The sequence below is a fragment of the Biomphalaria glabrata genome, chromosome 1 (genome assembly GCF_947242115.1).
Source record: "Biomphalaria glabrata chromosome 1, xgBioGlab47.1, whole genome shotgun sequence".
NCBI lineage: Eukaryota > Metazoa > Mollusca > Gastropoda > Planorbidae > Biomphalaria > Biomphalaria glabrata.
In genome coordinates, this window is record NC_074711.1 from 5,487,852 (window position 1) to 5,501,273 (window position 13,422).

At 34.5% G+C, this 13,422-nt stretch overlaps 2 protein-coding genes across 3 annotated transcripts in view; one reads left to right on the top strand and one right to left on the bottom strand.

Moving 5' to 3' along the window:
• The first annotated feature begins 2 nt into the window (after window positions 1–2).
• LOC106070966 (zinc finger protein 532-like) lies at window positions 3–8,311 on the top strand. The gene is made up of 3 exons (XM_013230982.2): window positions 3–59; window positions 201–405; window positions 2,292–8,311. Exon 3 carries the CDS (start codon window positions 2,326–2,328, stop codon window positions 6,484–6,486), a length of 4,161 nt encoding a protein of 1,386 aa, XP_013086436.2. The 5' UTR covers window positions 3–59; window positions 201–405; window positions 2,292–2,325; the 3' UTR covers window positions 6,487–8,311.
• A 297-nt stretch (window positions 8,312–8,608) lies between these two features.
• The window catches only part of LOC106070965 (thrombospondin type-1 domain-containing protein 4-like), a 150,564-nt gene continuing 145,750 nt past the window's right edge, over window positions 8,609–13,422 (bottom strand). For both annotated transcript variants that reach the window (XM_056018267.1, XM_056018275.1), the window contains one exon: window positions 8,609–12,742. In XM_056018267.1, coding sequence (XP_055874242.1) covers window positions 12,609–12,742 — 134 coding nt within the window. In that variant the 3' untranslated portion in view covers window positions 8,609–12,608. The remainder of the gene's footprint in view (window positions 12,743–13,422) is intronic.

A 13,422-nucleotide genomic window follows, 5' to 3' on the forward strand; every position in this document is an offset into this window, starting at 1 on the left:
CCAATATTTTTACCGTTTCTTGTTTCTTTCTTAGGAAGAGTGGGAATTGCGCATGTTGGGTAGGCAACTTTCATTGGTAGAAATATAAGTATTAGATCTAGATTTACTTTTTTACTATCCTCTTAGTTTGATGTATGTTTGATTTAATACCTAAAATAATTAAGCAAGCTTTTGCTTATAATTGTTTTGTTACTGTACAGATTTGCCTCTGATGACGATTGATAAGCACTCCGCTTACTAAGGCTAAGGCGTCAAAGGATGATGGGATATGCAGCATAAAAAATCACATCCCCCCATCATTGTGCCTGGAGTTTTACCATCCAACCTTGATAAATACCAGTGGAAACTTCAAGTACTTGCACAGAAAGAAATGTCTTTATAACACATTCATTGTTATAATAATTGGTAATCATAAATGCAAATTAATATATAAAAATGAAGTGCTGTGGGTCATTTATATAGAATCTAGATATTCTAGATCTATCATTAAAATCTAGTCTAGCTAGTAGATCTATCATTAACTGATTAAGTTAAAGTATCATGTTACTATTTACTATTACAATTGATCTAATATAATATAATGTCTATTATTCTAGTGATAATCTAGAACTTTAATTTTTGTTTCTATCGGTATTTAGAGATCTAGTCCTAGATCTAATTCTTTAATAGCGTTAAAGTTATAGTCTATCTTGAGTCTTGACTCTAGACTAGACTCTAGAGGCCTAGGGCTAGCTAGGCTGCTAGGGCTACCCGGTTTAATATATTATACTTATTCTCTGTCTCTTTAATTTTATTAAAAATATAGATCAATCTAAATTGACAAAATACTAAGTAATAGAGTATATTATATATAACTATAGAATATAGATCTTTGTTATCTTTTTTTTTTTCATTAAATGCTATAATAAAAAAAAATATTAAAAATTTATAGCTTAGATTAAAAGTTTTAAAATATTATATAATAAATCAATGAAAAGTAATAGAAACCTCATATTAAAAAAAAATAACTAAGAAATCAAACAAAGCATTAGAAAAGGGTTTCTTAACAGATGAAACAAGAACATGCTTTTAAATATAATGTTGTTCAGACCAATATTAGAACAAACTTTTTGGTACTGTTATGACAATGAGATTCTCTCATTATTAAAATAACACATTACTGAGAATTTGTACATTTAATTAGTGTTTACGGAGCACACACTGTTAATAATGTTTCTTTAAATGTCAATGCCTTAGTCTGGCGTCCCCTTGTCTTTTTACATCCTCTTTCAACATGCATTCACACCTTTCCACATTCACACTTTTTCACATTCACACCTTTCCACATTCACACCATTCCACATTCACACCTTTCCACATTCACACCTTTCCACATTTACACTGACCATAACAGGTACCCGTCAACCCAAAAAAACCAAAGAAATGAAAACTGAAGCATATAGGGTTGTAAGGTTTAAAATAACTGTTTATTGACATTTGACAAGAGTAATACCACAAGTGATTTATCACTAAACTTTGAGACACTACAGGACAGAAGATTAAAAAGTAAAGTTACAATAAATTTAAATAAATTATAAAACATAAAATGCTCAACTAAAATTCACAAATTTTATTTAAAAAAAACAACTAATAAAATACCCAAAAAGGCATTTAAAATAAAGGCACATCTATATCTTATTCCATATTATATTTTCCTGAACTATGTATATCTTCTTTTTTTGAAGTAACGTAGATCTTTATAAGATAAGACATTGCATTTGTACAATTTCAAGTGCTCTTTTTTCTCTGGTGCCATTAGAGCACGGATAAATAACTAAAATTAAAATCTCCAGTTAATTAACATGATGGACTACAAGAACTCCTGGATATGTTTTCAACACAATTATCTGTAATTTTAAAGATCTATATAAGAGATGGCTGACAAATGAGACTGATTTGCAGCTGAATTTTGAAAATGTTTTCAAAAATATTTGTGATTATCAAATTAGCATGACTCTCAGTAGTTTTTAGTGCATCCTTGTATTGTATTGTGTCTTTTGTGGTAATCTTATACAAAATATCATACACCTGTGTGAAAGTTTATCTACTGTAATATATATCCTTTTAATATAGTTTCAACAACAATATGCTACATAAAAAAAACATGTTGTATAGTTCAGTGCTTTTTTTAATTTGATAATTGAAGTTTAGAAAACAACAGTATTTACACAGCAACATTACAATTGCTCATTCTTCAGAGATACACTCATATTGTGTGGAAATGTTAACATCTTTTTTTGTTTTGTTTTCAGAAGTCCTTGAAATATCTGTATATGCGAGTGGAACATGGAGTCAGCAGATACAAGGTCTCTGTTATCTAATGATAATCACGATGTTTCAAATGTTAGTCGCAAAGATTCTGTCCTGGGCGGGAACTCTTCCCCTGACTCAAGTAGAGTTACAGGGATCCAAAATTGTTTCGTTGTTGACCTGAATAAGAACAAGTGGTGTATCAGCAGGGAAGGACTAAAAGCAAGTTCTGAGAAGTCACCTCAAAGTTTATCCTCTAAACTTAATCATAGCTCATCATTAGACTCTCCCTTTGTCATTAAGCTGGATGATGTAAAAGGGAACACAACAGCTCAGGATTTAGGGATTTGTGAGAGCTATGGCCAAGGTGAAAAGCGTACAGAGCAAAGTGAAAGTGAGCATGACTTTGGTGTCTGTTCCCAATCTGAAACAAACGGCATTTCCACCACACCTAGTTTGCCTTGTGAAGATTTGCAGATTGATTTGATATCTAGTGAGTCCAGTAGTTCTGTTTTATCAGCAACTGATGTGGATAGCATTAACGGTGCAAGAATAATTGATACAGAGAAAAGCTCAGATTTTCAACCCATCATTCTAGATGTTCGAGGTTCATGTTCTGATAGCATTTTTGACATGCCAGAAGACTCTGACAACCCTTGGTTAAATGATACAAGTGTTCCGCCTAAGACTTCTAGTTACATTGGTCAGGGAGCTGTTGATACAGTGTCAAACATTACAACAAATACCCAGGATGCATCAATCAATGTAGATCAGTCTTCAATGACTCTTAAGTCACAGTCAGAAAAAGCAGAGCAAGAAATTGCATATTCAGATCGTAGTAGACTAAAAACTTTGTTAAATTTAGCAGAAGCCATTACTTTGTCCAGTGAAGGCTCAAGCACATGCAATTCTTTTGTGACAACTAATTCATCTTGTCAAACAGACATCATTCCTGTAAGCTATGGCAATCCTGTTGTAAGTAGTCCTCTTCCAAAAGTGTCCAGTAATTTGAATTCATCAAAAGTATGTGTCGTACCTGAACCTGAAATCCCGAAACTAGATAGACAGGCTACTCATTCTATACCAAAAGGAAATAGTTCAAGTGTTCCGGCCAAGAATATTATACGATCCAGCCCTACTGAGAGTCATGTGATAAACAGTGAATCTTCATTCAGTCATGATAAACTGTCTGTTAATAGTACATTGGCTATAACTAAATTAAGCAAAAATCAGTCTAGCAACTTGTCTGTTACAACTGAACTCACACCCGCAGAAAGGGTTCAGCGATTTGTGGATACAGCTCTTGCAAGATTGACGATTAATATCAAATATTTAAGAAATAGTGATGTATTGAAATTAAAAAAATTACCTATAGTCTCAGAGTTACAGAATAGTTGCACAGATTTCAGATGCCTTGTTTGTAAAGAATGTTTTCAGTTACAGGATGGATTAGATAGCCATTACAAGCGCACCTCCTTCTATCTAAAGTATGCCTGCCGTGTTTGTGGGAAATCACTTTTGTTTTACAATAAGTGTCAGTTACATTTACACGTAAGAAACCACAAGCCAGAAACCAGTGTTCTTTACAATGACGTTGTCTCACTGATACCTTATGACCCTGAAACAAGTCCTGTCGGTGCCGCCTCAGGAAGTGGCTCGACAAAAAATGCCAGGGTTTTTGTAACAGCAAGTCCTAGCAAAAGGAAGAATTGTGAGCAGTTAGATCAAAATAAAAAAAAAGTTTGTGATAAACAGTACACAAAAAAATGCTTTCATTGCAATATGTTTTTGCATAGCGCTACTGCTTTTGAAACTCACTGCAGGCTCCACGAAGCTGAGCCTTCCAACTATGCCTGCCCTGAGTGTGGAGAAACCAATTTTAATTTTAAGGAAAGTAGCAGCCTTGAAAGTAAAAGACAAATTGTGTTTGATCATGTGGACAAGTGTCAGCATTTCAACAGAGTGGATGAGATTCGATGTGAGTGTCAAGAAACGAGTACTGACAACCAACAGATGGTGCAGCATTACTTGGATAAGCACTTGAGTACTTTATACAAGTGTCAGTTGTGCAATCTAAGATTCAGCACACTTGCGAAAGCTGTGGTGCACCACACCAAAGTGCATTATTATATATCTGCACGAATCATGTCAATTCTGGTTTGCTCATTGTGTGATGTATTTTTAAACAACTCGAATATCCTGAAAATTCATGCTGAAAATCATGTAAGACAAATGCATTTCAAAGCTGCAGAGTCAAAGTGGCAGTGTTTCCTCTGCCCTACAGTATTTGCTGACAAAGAAGAGCTAGATAAACATTGCAACAGTCAACATACACACAAAGCAAAGCGTTGCACAATCTGTTTTGCTTTGTTCTCCAATAGGAAAAATTTGGTTGACCATATATTGCTGAAGAAGTGTGCTTTCTCACCTAGTACTTGCTTTGAACAGTGTGTAGATGTAGAAAGACCAGTAGCCCGCGTTGACTACAATCGGCATTTTAAGTTTTTTACCTTACCTGGCAGCTCAACCTCTTCTGCAGCATATGTAAGGATCGCCCCTAAAGATGGGCCTAGTCTTTCTTCTTCTAATGCAGTCAGTATTTTAAATAGTGTCAAAGACACAAGAGGTTCAGCAAATTCTTTGAGTGTTTCTAAGCAACAGAATGTCAACAGAAGTAGTCAAGACAATGAGGCTTCTCATTCTAATCCGCAGCAATCTCTGCTGAATGTCCACATGGCACCAAAAAGTACAAGAGCTTCTGGCTCTGCAGACCATCCAGTGATTGTCAACAAGAAACTAACTTTTCAAAAGTCAGGAGCGATAATTATTAGCCAGGCTGCAGACAGTTCAAAGCCCCACTCCAAGGATGAATCAAATTTAAATTTATATGAATGTGAGCAATGTAAAGCATACATAATTGGTAAAAGCACTTATGAAAAACATCTGCAAAACCACATTCCTAGCCAGTTGAAAAAGTATTCTCAGAATACTAGTACGCCACCATCTTCTCTTAGCCAACCTAATAAATCTCAAGATCTTTTTCTTCAATGCCACCAATGTAGAATAGTTTTTATAGGTCAAAATAGGTATGACGACCACATCAAGAATCACATCAAGAAAGGTGACCTACTGGCATCCCTAAATGAAACTAAGTGTGTTATCTGCAAGAGTCAGGTTCTGAACTCTATGCTTTTGTCACATTTAAAGAGCCATCAAACCGAAGGGACTATAGTCTGTGCACGTTGCCAGCGCACAGATTTTGAAACTATGGAAATGGCAGTTAATCATGCTAACCATTTCTGCGGCTACACTATAATGACTGGGATTGGGGTCAGTGTCCAGAAGAGTGGTGCTAAAAGACGCGCACAGACCACTGAAAAGCAGAGCAATGATGCTGAGAAAGACAAAGCAATAAACTTTAAAAAAGTAAATAAGAACAACGAAGCCTCATTATTTCCATGTCTGCTGTGTGGTTTGGCTTTTTTAAACTTGGAAGCAAGAGATGAACACATCAGCCGCTTGCATGATGGCATCAGGGTCATCTACCGATGCCTTAAGTGTCAAAAGAAAGATGTGAATAAGACATTTTCTAAAAAAGAATCAGTCGTGCGTCACCTGGTTAAAAAACACCGGGTGGTTAAAAAGGCCTCGGTAGATAAGTTTATTAAAGTAGAGGAAAGAAATGCTAGCAGTGGGCAAACGATCCCTGAATTCCAGAGCTCTGTTTCTTCGCCATCCCTTCCTCCCAAAAGATTGCGTCTTGCAGATAATGGTGATTACATGTGTGGTAAGTGTGGATTTTCTTGCTCATCATCTGCAGAGTTTTCCCAGCACATTCAGACCCACAATGCAGACAAGCAGCCGCAATGTCCAGAGTGTGGCCTGTGTTTCGTTGTTGTGTCTGCTCTTAAAAAACATTTGTTTGCAGTTCATAAAATAAAAAATGTGGACAACTACCTGAAAAGTAAAGAAATTAGTGTGGAACAATTAGACGAAGAGGAACCTATCATAGAAGTTTTTCCACTGCCTTTGCCTCCAAAGGTAGAGTGCCCTTCCCCCGTCACTGTAAAAAAAGCTGTAAATCCACTGGAGTGCACGGTCTGCTACAAGGTGTTTGACAATGAACCCAATTTAAAGACTCATATGAGAAACCATGGAATGGCTTTCATTAGGTCAAAGAGACTTAAAATAGATTAAGACCAGAAAATCTATAGGGTGAGATTAAAAAAAATAATTTTTCAGAATCAAATTTCTGTTATTTCTACAGGAGTAGTTTCTTGGTCAACATATCTGTTAGTAAAACAGATGCCACATTGTCATTATAATAATCACATTTCATCCATGATGGATGTTGATGTTTTATCTTTGCTTTAACAAGCACACATTGGTTCTGTAGCACTATTATCTGCTATTACTACACATTTTTTGGCTTACAAACTTATTGTTTTGGTTGCTATCCTTTTTTTCTCGTAACTTGGAGCACTAACACAAAGGCTCCATGCCACAAGAAGGGATCATGGGTGTTGATTCTGCATTGCTTGAGGAAAGTATCTGTCTGTTGTGTTGACATCTTGAGAATGCTTCCCAAGACACAGCTCCTCATAGAAAAGACAGCATGTCCAGCCTATCCTAGATGGGACCTTTTTACTATACATACAGATACTGTTCATGTGTGGCATGTTTAGGATTCTAAAGTCATGATTATGATCAAATCAATTCTTCACTTGGTGTACATGCCTCTAAAGACATTGAAGTCATTCGATGTAACAGGAATACAAGATCCTGCCACATTAAACTGACTACAACATATGTAGATCCTCAACTAAGTTGATAAGCTTGACCATACTTGTTCTTGAAGTCTGCCAAAGGCAGCTCTAGCACATTGCAAAAGAAGTCTAACTCAACATCTAGTATGAAAATTGCATTTACTCATTAGCTTGCTCATTCAGTGTTTCCTTGAAAACATATTATGATCAGAAATAAGATAAAGAAAATAATATTCTCAGTATTAAAGCACTAGAGAATTCCACAAAATTTTTAATTAATGTACATTAGGATCGTCAAGCTGACATCACAATGGTCCTGAGTTGTAACCCTGCCTACTGTCCTGCAGAATGTCTGGGATATGATCTTATATAATATTTTATTGATGAATGCATGAGTAAAGCTTACATGTTAAGTCAATGAAAAATTACTAGACTAGTTGAAAATAATAACTTGTAAGAGCTGTTTTTTCTCTAAACAGTGATAGACTGTTTCTCTAAACAGTGATTTATTATAGACTGTTTCTCTAAACAGTCATAGACTGTTTCTCTAAACAGTGATATATTATAGACAGTTTCTCTAAACAGTCATAGACTGTTTCTCTAAACAGGGATAGACTTTCTCTAAACAGTGATAGACAGTTTCTCTAAACAGTGATAGACTGTTTATCTAAACAGTGATATACTGTTTCTCTCCACTCTTATCTTTTCACATTATTTGATTTGATTTGCATGATTTAAATAGTCTGTTGTATGTTTGAAATATATGTGCTTACACCCAAGTCAACAAAACATGGACACTAACAAAGTCTGTGTGATAGTTGTGAATTGTGGATGTTGCTTGAGGAAAATGTTCAGATCTCTGCCTTAGTGGTAAATTATTTGCTGTTCAAAACAACACAAGTTCAGATTTCAACTAGTATCCAAAGTCAAAGTTCTAGAAAGTTGCATCTTTTGTTTACGTTTGCAGGTTTGCATCAGTACTTATGATTGTATACATGTTCAGTGATTCAAACTAATGCTTAGGGATACAATTTCGAGCTTTTATTTCACTCTCTAGATTTGCTTCATGTTTAGAACTAATTTTTGTTTTGACTGTATGAAACTGTAACTTACCACCTCACAACATACCAATGAAAATCTTGTGCTAAATGTACATACTTATTTGATTTAAATAGAACAATATTCTGAATACTTGTTGATTTATGTTTACAATTAATTCATGTTAAATTTTTTATGAAATAAAAAAATGTTGAAAATTTGTTGTTTAAGGCTGATAATTTTTTTAGATGACTATATATATATATATGTATATATAAATAGATGTGTAACTCTTAGAGGAATTCCAAAGGTTAAAGATGAGTGCAGTGTTTCACATGACTATGCAAACCCAGTTGCACCCTGCATATTTAGCAACACCAAATGCAAAGGTTTTCAATTCGTCTTCTGCACCTGTTTTCTCTCAAATATTTGACTTCTTGAGAGCTCTAAGAAGTATGAATACAGGTCTGGGGCTGATGTCTGAACACATTAATCACAAAATGAACAACACACTGAAAAATTGGTTCAGTATTTAATAGTACTTTACATGTCATCAACAATGAATGAAATCAATGCTACATCATGAAGTTATAATGTTGACACAATTTACTCAATTTCAATGACTATTACATGTCAAAACAAATGTTGCACACTAGATAAAGAAAGTGAAGTAAGTTTTGTATGTAAGCTTGTGATCAGTGCATCAAGCCGAGTTACTAATACATTCAGAACTGAACTTCCCCAAACACATCAGTTGTAATAAAAAGTGCTGGTAGTTTGACATGAAAAGATATTCAAAAATTCAACACATCAGTTTGTTCTGTTCCAGCTGTTTCATTCACACAAAACTTAATTTTTGTTAGAGCTTATTAAATAAATATTGTCCAAAAAAATGTCCTATTTATTGCTTCTATCAAATTTAGCTTTCTTAAAACAATATCTTTCACTCTCTCTCACTTTAACTCATTGGTATGAACTTAAAGGTATTTTAGACCTAATTGTTACTTTAAAAAAATACAGATACAACTAATTATAAAGATATATTTATAAATAGGCCATATATATTTAATGACTATATCCAGCATGCAGGTGTACATTTCTCTGTCTACAGTGATGGAAATATGTAGGTGATGACTTTGTTACATAGGATGTATATAAATGAAAATACTAGCTAATCTTTATTACTGCCCTTTCAAAGTTATTAACAACATATCTCAATGTACCAAAATGTTATCTAGTACCTATAGAGGAAGAGCATAATAGCACCAATCAAATGACTGTTTAGATCTTCGGCTCAATCCCATCCATTAGGCAGGACATTCTCAAACTTGAAGGATCCTAATTCTGGTCCTTTGAAAGCCTACTGATAGAACTTTGGATGCTACTGGGTGATTCACACAGAGTTGTTGAGAGACTTGAAAGAAATGAATTTCTAGCCAGCTACTGAGTAGATTCTATCTACAACAAATTTAAGTTAGCATCAGCAATGCTAGAAAATTAAACTGTTTTAAGTTTTTAGTAGGCTGTTCCTTGAAGAAATGGATGGGTGAAAGATGCAAGACAGACAAGTAGTAGACATGAATGCATGGAATGCTGGCAAACTTAAAACTACTTGCCAAGATACACACACCATTCACACAACACGTAAAAACAAAAGCATAAATTAAAAAGGACATTATCATAGAATCCACTGGGAGATCAAAGTGTTGTACCATTAATCTTGAAGGCCTATACATTACATTTTCATTTAAAATGATAAGGAAGCAACACAAGTGTGCCTAAGTTTCTATTGCAGCAGTTCTCTTCTGAAATATTAATTTGATAGTCTTTAGAATAACAGTCACCTTGTCAAAGAAGTTTAAGTTATTTTGCCTTAAAACAACAGGGTATTAATAATTCTACAATAAAAGCAGCCAAACTTTGACCTACTGGTACATTAAGGTAAACAAAATGCTAACTGAAAATAGCTGCTCTTTAGAAGCAAATACTTCTGACATTCAGAAGTAAACAGAACATTTAAGAAGCTTTCATTTCAAGTAAGTAGTAAACTGTAGATCTAAAATTGTTATTTTAGCATTGGAGATTTTAATCTATGGCAGACACTGGTGTACCAGTATTTTGTGTCAGAATACATGAAGAGTAGAATGTCTGTGTATCTTTGGCTTACTTGTTTTTTTTTTTAGCCTTGTAAAAATCACATTTTGATGATCTTTCTCTAGTTGGCAACATTTCAGTATCTAGTGTTCTTGACATTGTTGAGTTTGTGTCTCCCAATCTTCTCTCTTTTTTTTTTAAATTTTCTAAATATTTTACGAGAATGTTAAATTTGCTGTATGGTCTCCTATTATACAATAAGTCAATAGATTAAAACGTATTTGTGACGTCACATAGAAACCCGGTGAAAGTCTGACTGTTTTGGAGGCGCAGGAAAATTACGTAGGAAAAACATCAATTGCTAAGTTATTATTGAAAAAAAAAGAATAATATATTCATTATCTGTAAATCAAAACACATATTATATCAAAAATTGTCAAAATCATCAGAGTTTCCCTTTAAGGTTTCTTTATATTACCACCACAGTTCTCCCTATCACACATTCTTTTTCTATTTTAATGAATTTTATAGCTTAAGACTGTCTTAAAAGAATCAAATCAGATTTTACACATTGAAGTTTAAGCAAAGAGTGAGAATACCACTGACCTACACTTTGTTTTTTCTTTTTATCATTGAAAATGTCATTGGTAAAACAAGAACCCAGAATCTTTTGACTTTTTCAGACATATTGAAAAACATAAACACAAAACACACACACACAAATAAATACAATTTCTATCATCGCTGTGGTATGTACATATGTGGTTATGACAACACTGAAATGTTTTAACACAGTTCAACAACATGCCATTCATAGTACAACAAAAGTACATTGCCATACAAGGCTGAAGTGTCCCAATTAATTGTTGGGTATTTGTGTAAACTCTTTATTGAACAAAGAAATTTTATTTTAGCTTTTGAAAACAAAAATGTTTTAGACAGTTTTGAAACTATAAAATGGAAGAATGGTTTTGAAAATGTAAAGCAATTTCCCTTTTTAAAACTCAGAAGCTGATTCAGTGCTAAGTGCAGTTTACACACATATTAATGGACTATAAGAATAGTTGCATGGCCAGCCCATGACATCTACTTTTTCAAATAGATTCTGCATATACTGGGTGGACACCCTAAAAATCTGCATATCCCAAAGTTCTCAATATCATTACTGACTTAGCTTAGACTCAGCAGCCATGTCAAAGCAACAATGAAGAATTTTAGGAATCAACTGCTTCCCAGAACGGCTCAGCAGTAAAAGTTATCAATACCATACTAGCAGCTACTTACTGTATAATGTATGCTAACACTGCTTAGTTTAAATTAGGTTTTCATTTGAGACCTCATGGTTTATGTGATAAAAAGCGCATGCATTTCTGTGTCCCAACAACCTACCAATTCTACATTTCTAAACTTATATCAGCCATTCACTAGTGAAGCTTTCTAATACTACATCATAATAAGTTGAAATATACTACCGCATCCTGAAAATAATTCTTTACGGGCATCTTGTGTCTGGCTCAAGTAAAGTTGGTCGCACCACACCTCCGTTATGTGGATGTAATAAAACGGGACCTCAAAACAATGAACATTGATACTGACCACTGGGAAGGCATAGCCATAGACCACACTAGTTGGAAAGAGATGGTGACCAAGAAAGCTATGGACAGTGTATACACATGGGCCTCAGCTCTGGAAAAAAAAATGCCATTTTAAAAATGGCCGGTTCCTCTACCACCAAAGCGAAAGCCACCATAACCTGTGATATATGTGGACGGGAATGTCTCTCCGAATTAGGGCTCCAGTCATATCAAAAAGTGCTCCACAAGATGATCCATAGTCGTCCTTCACCTGGGCACGACATGGCCTAAATTTTGCCAATGTGCCAAAAACTCGTCCTTCACCATAGGATTCATACCAGTACGGGGGTGGGGTGGTGGTGGTTTGATATAGACTCTTGATTTAAAATGAGAAGAAAGTTGGTACCCACCAGGTTTAAGTGTATTATTTTGAAATAAATATTGCAAGTGTATGTAAAATTGAAGATTCATATGTAAATGCAAATACATTTAAACCTGGAGTGAGCAACAAAACCACAAGGTGGTCCAAACTACATTACCATGATCAATATACACATTTCTAACATGAACATGCAAAGCCTTTACATCTAGCATCAAAGCATTCCTTTCCATAACCCTTTCAAAGTCTTCATTACCATCTCTCAGCTCTGTACATGCCAACAAGACATGGAAAATAAATTAAATGGTTACTCAATCAGTAAGTAAAACACATTTCAAACATCAGTGGAGATAAACAAATATAATCACTCTTGAGATTGACTAAATGTTGATTCAGTAGGAATAGAGGGTCAATATTGTCATTTTAAAAACCAATGGGGCTTGGGGGTCAAGGCTGTGACATTGTGAATCAGTGGGGCTTGGGGTCGAGGCTGTGACATGTGTGACAGCAAATCTTTTTGTAGTGCTGATAATGGCAGAGTCTGGCTCGACGAGCTAGCTGGCACCATCTCAAGTCCTCACTATCTGAACAGGAGAAATGTTCTGAAAGAAAGTAGTTTATATCATGTGGCCAAGTCACTTTTCAAAAGAGAATATGCAAGCACAATTTGCTAAAAAAAAAAAGGGCTCTTTAAAATAATTCAATTTTCTTTTTTTATTATCTATATGAATTGGCTAGAAATAAGTTCTAAATGAGACTTCTAGTTAAAATGTATTAATAATAAAACAGTTAATATGTTTGGAAAACATTTATATATTTATAGTAATAATTATCTAAAATTGTTGATAGAATCTCTTGGTTTTTCTTTAAGCTTGTATTATTCACATGTTTTCTTTACATTTATGCTAATTTTAGACTGGAGACAGTCTTAAAAATCTTTAAATATCAAAGAAAATATGTACTTTCATGTATGAGAACTATAGCAGGGTAAAGCACTCAAGCCACTAATCTGAAGCATTTTCTAATTTACTAAGAGAGATGATGTTACATAAAAATTTAATACAAGATATATACTAAGAGAAAATTGTAGAATTTAGGAAATCTCTAAATTTAAATTTGTCACATCAGATGAAGCCACTGTCATTCAGTCTCATCAGGGGCGTAGGTAGGAATTTTCCATCTTTTGGGGGCCCAGGAAGGGGGGACTTGAATTCTCAGGGGGGCCCTTGCATTTTGCATAATATTTAATTTTTAATGTAAAAACCACTCATTTGGGGGCCCC

Coding starts and splice junctions, on each gene's coding strand:
- LOC106070966 (XM_013230982.2), top strand. CDS start 2,326: ATGGAGTCAGCAGATACAAGGTCTCTGTTATCTAATGATAATCACGAT.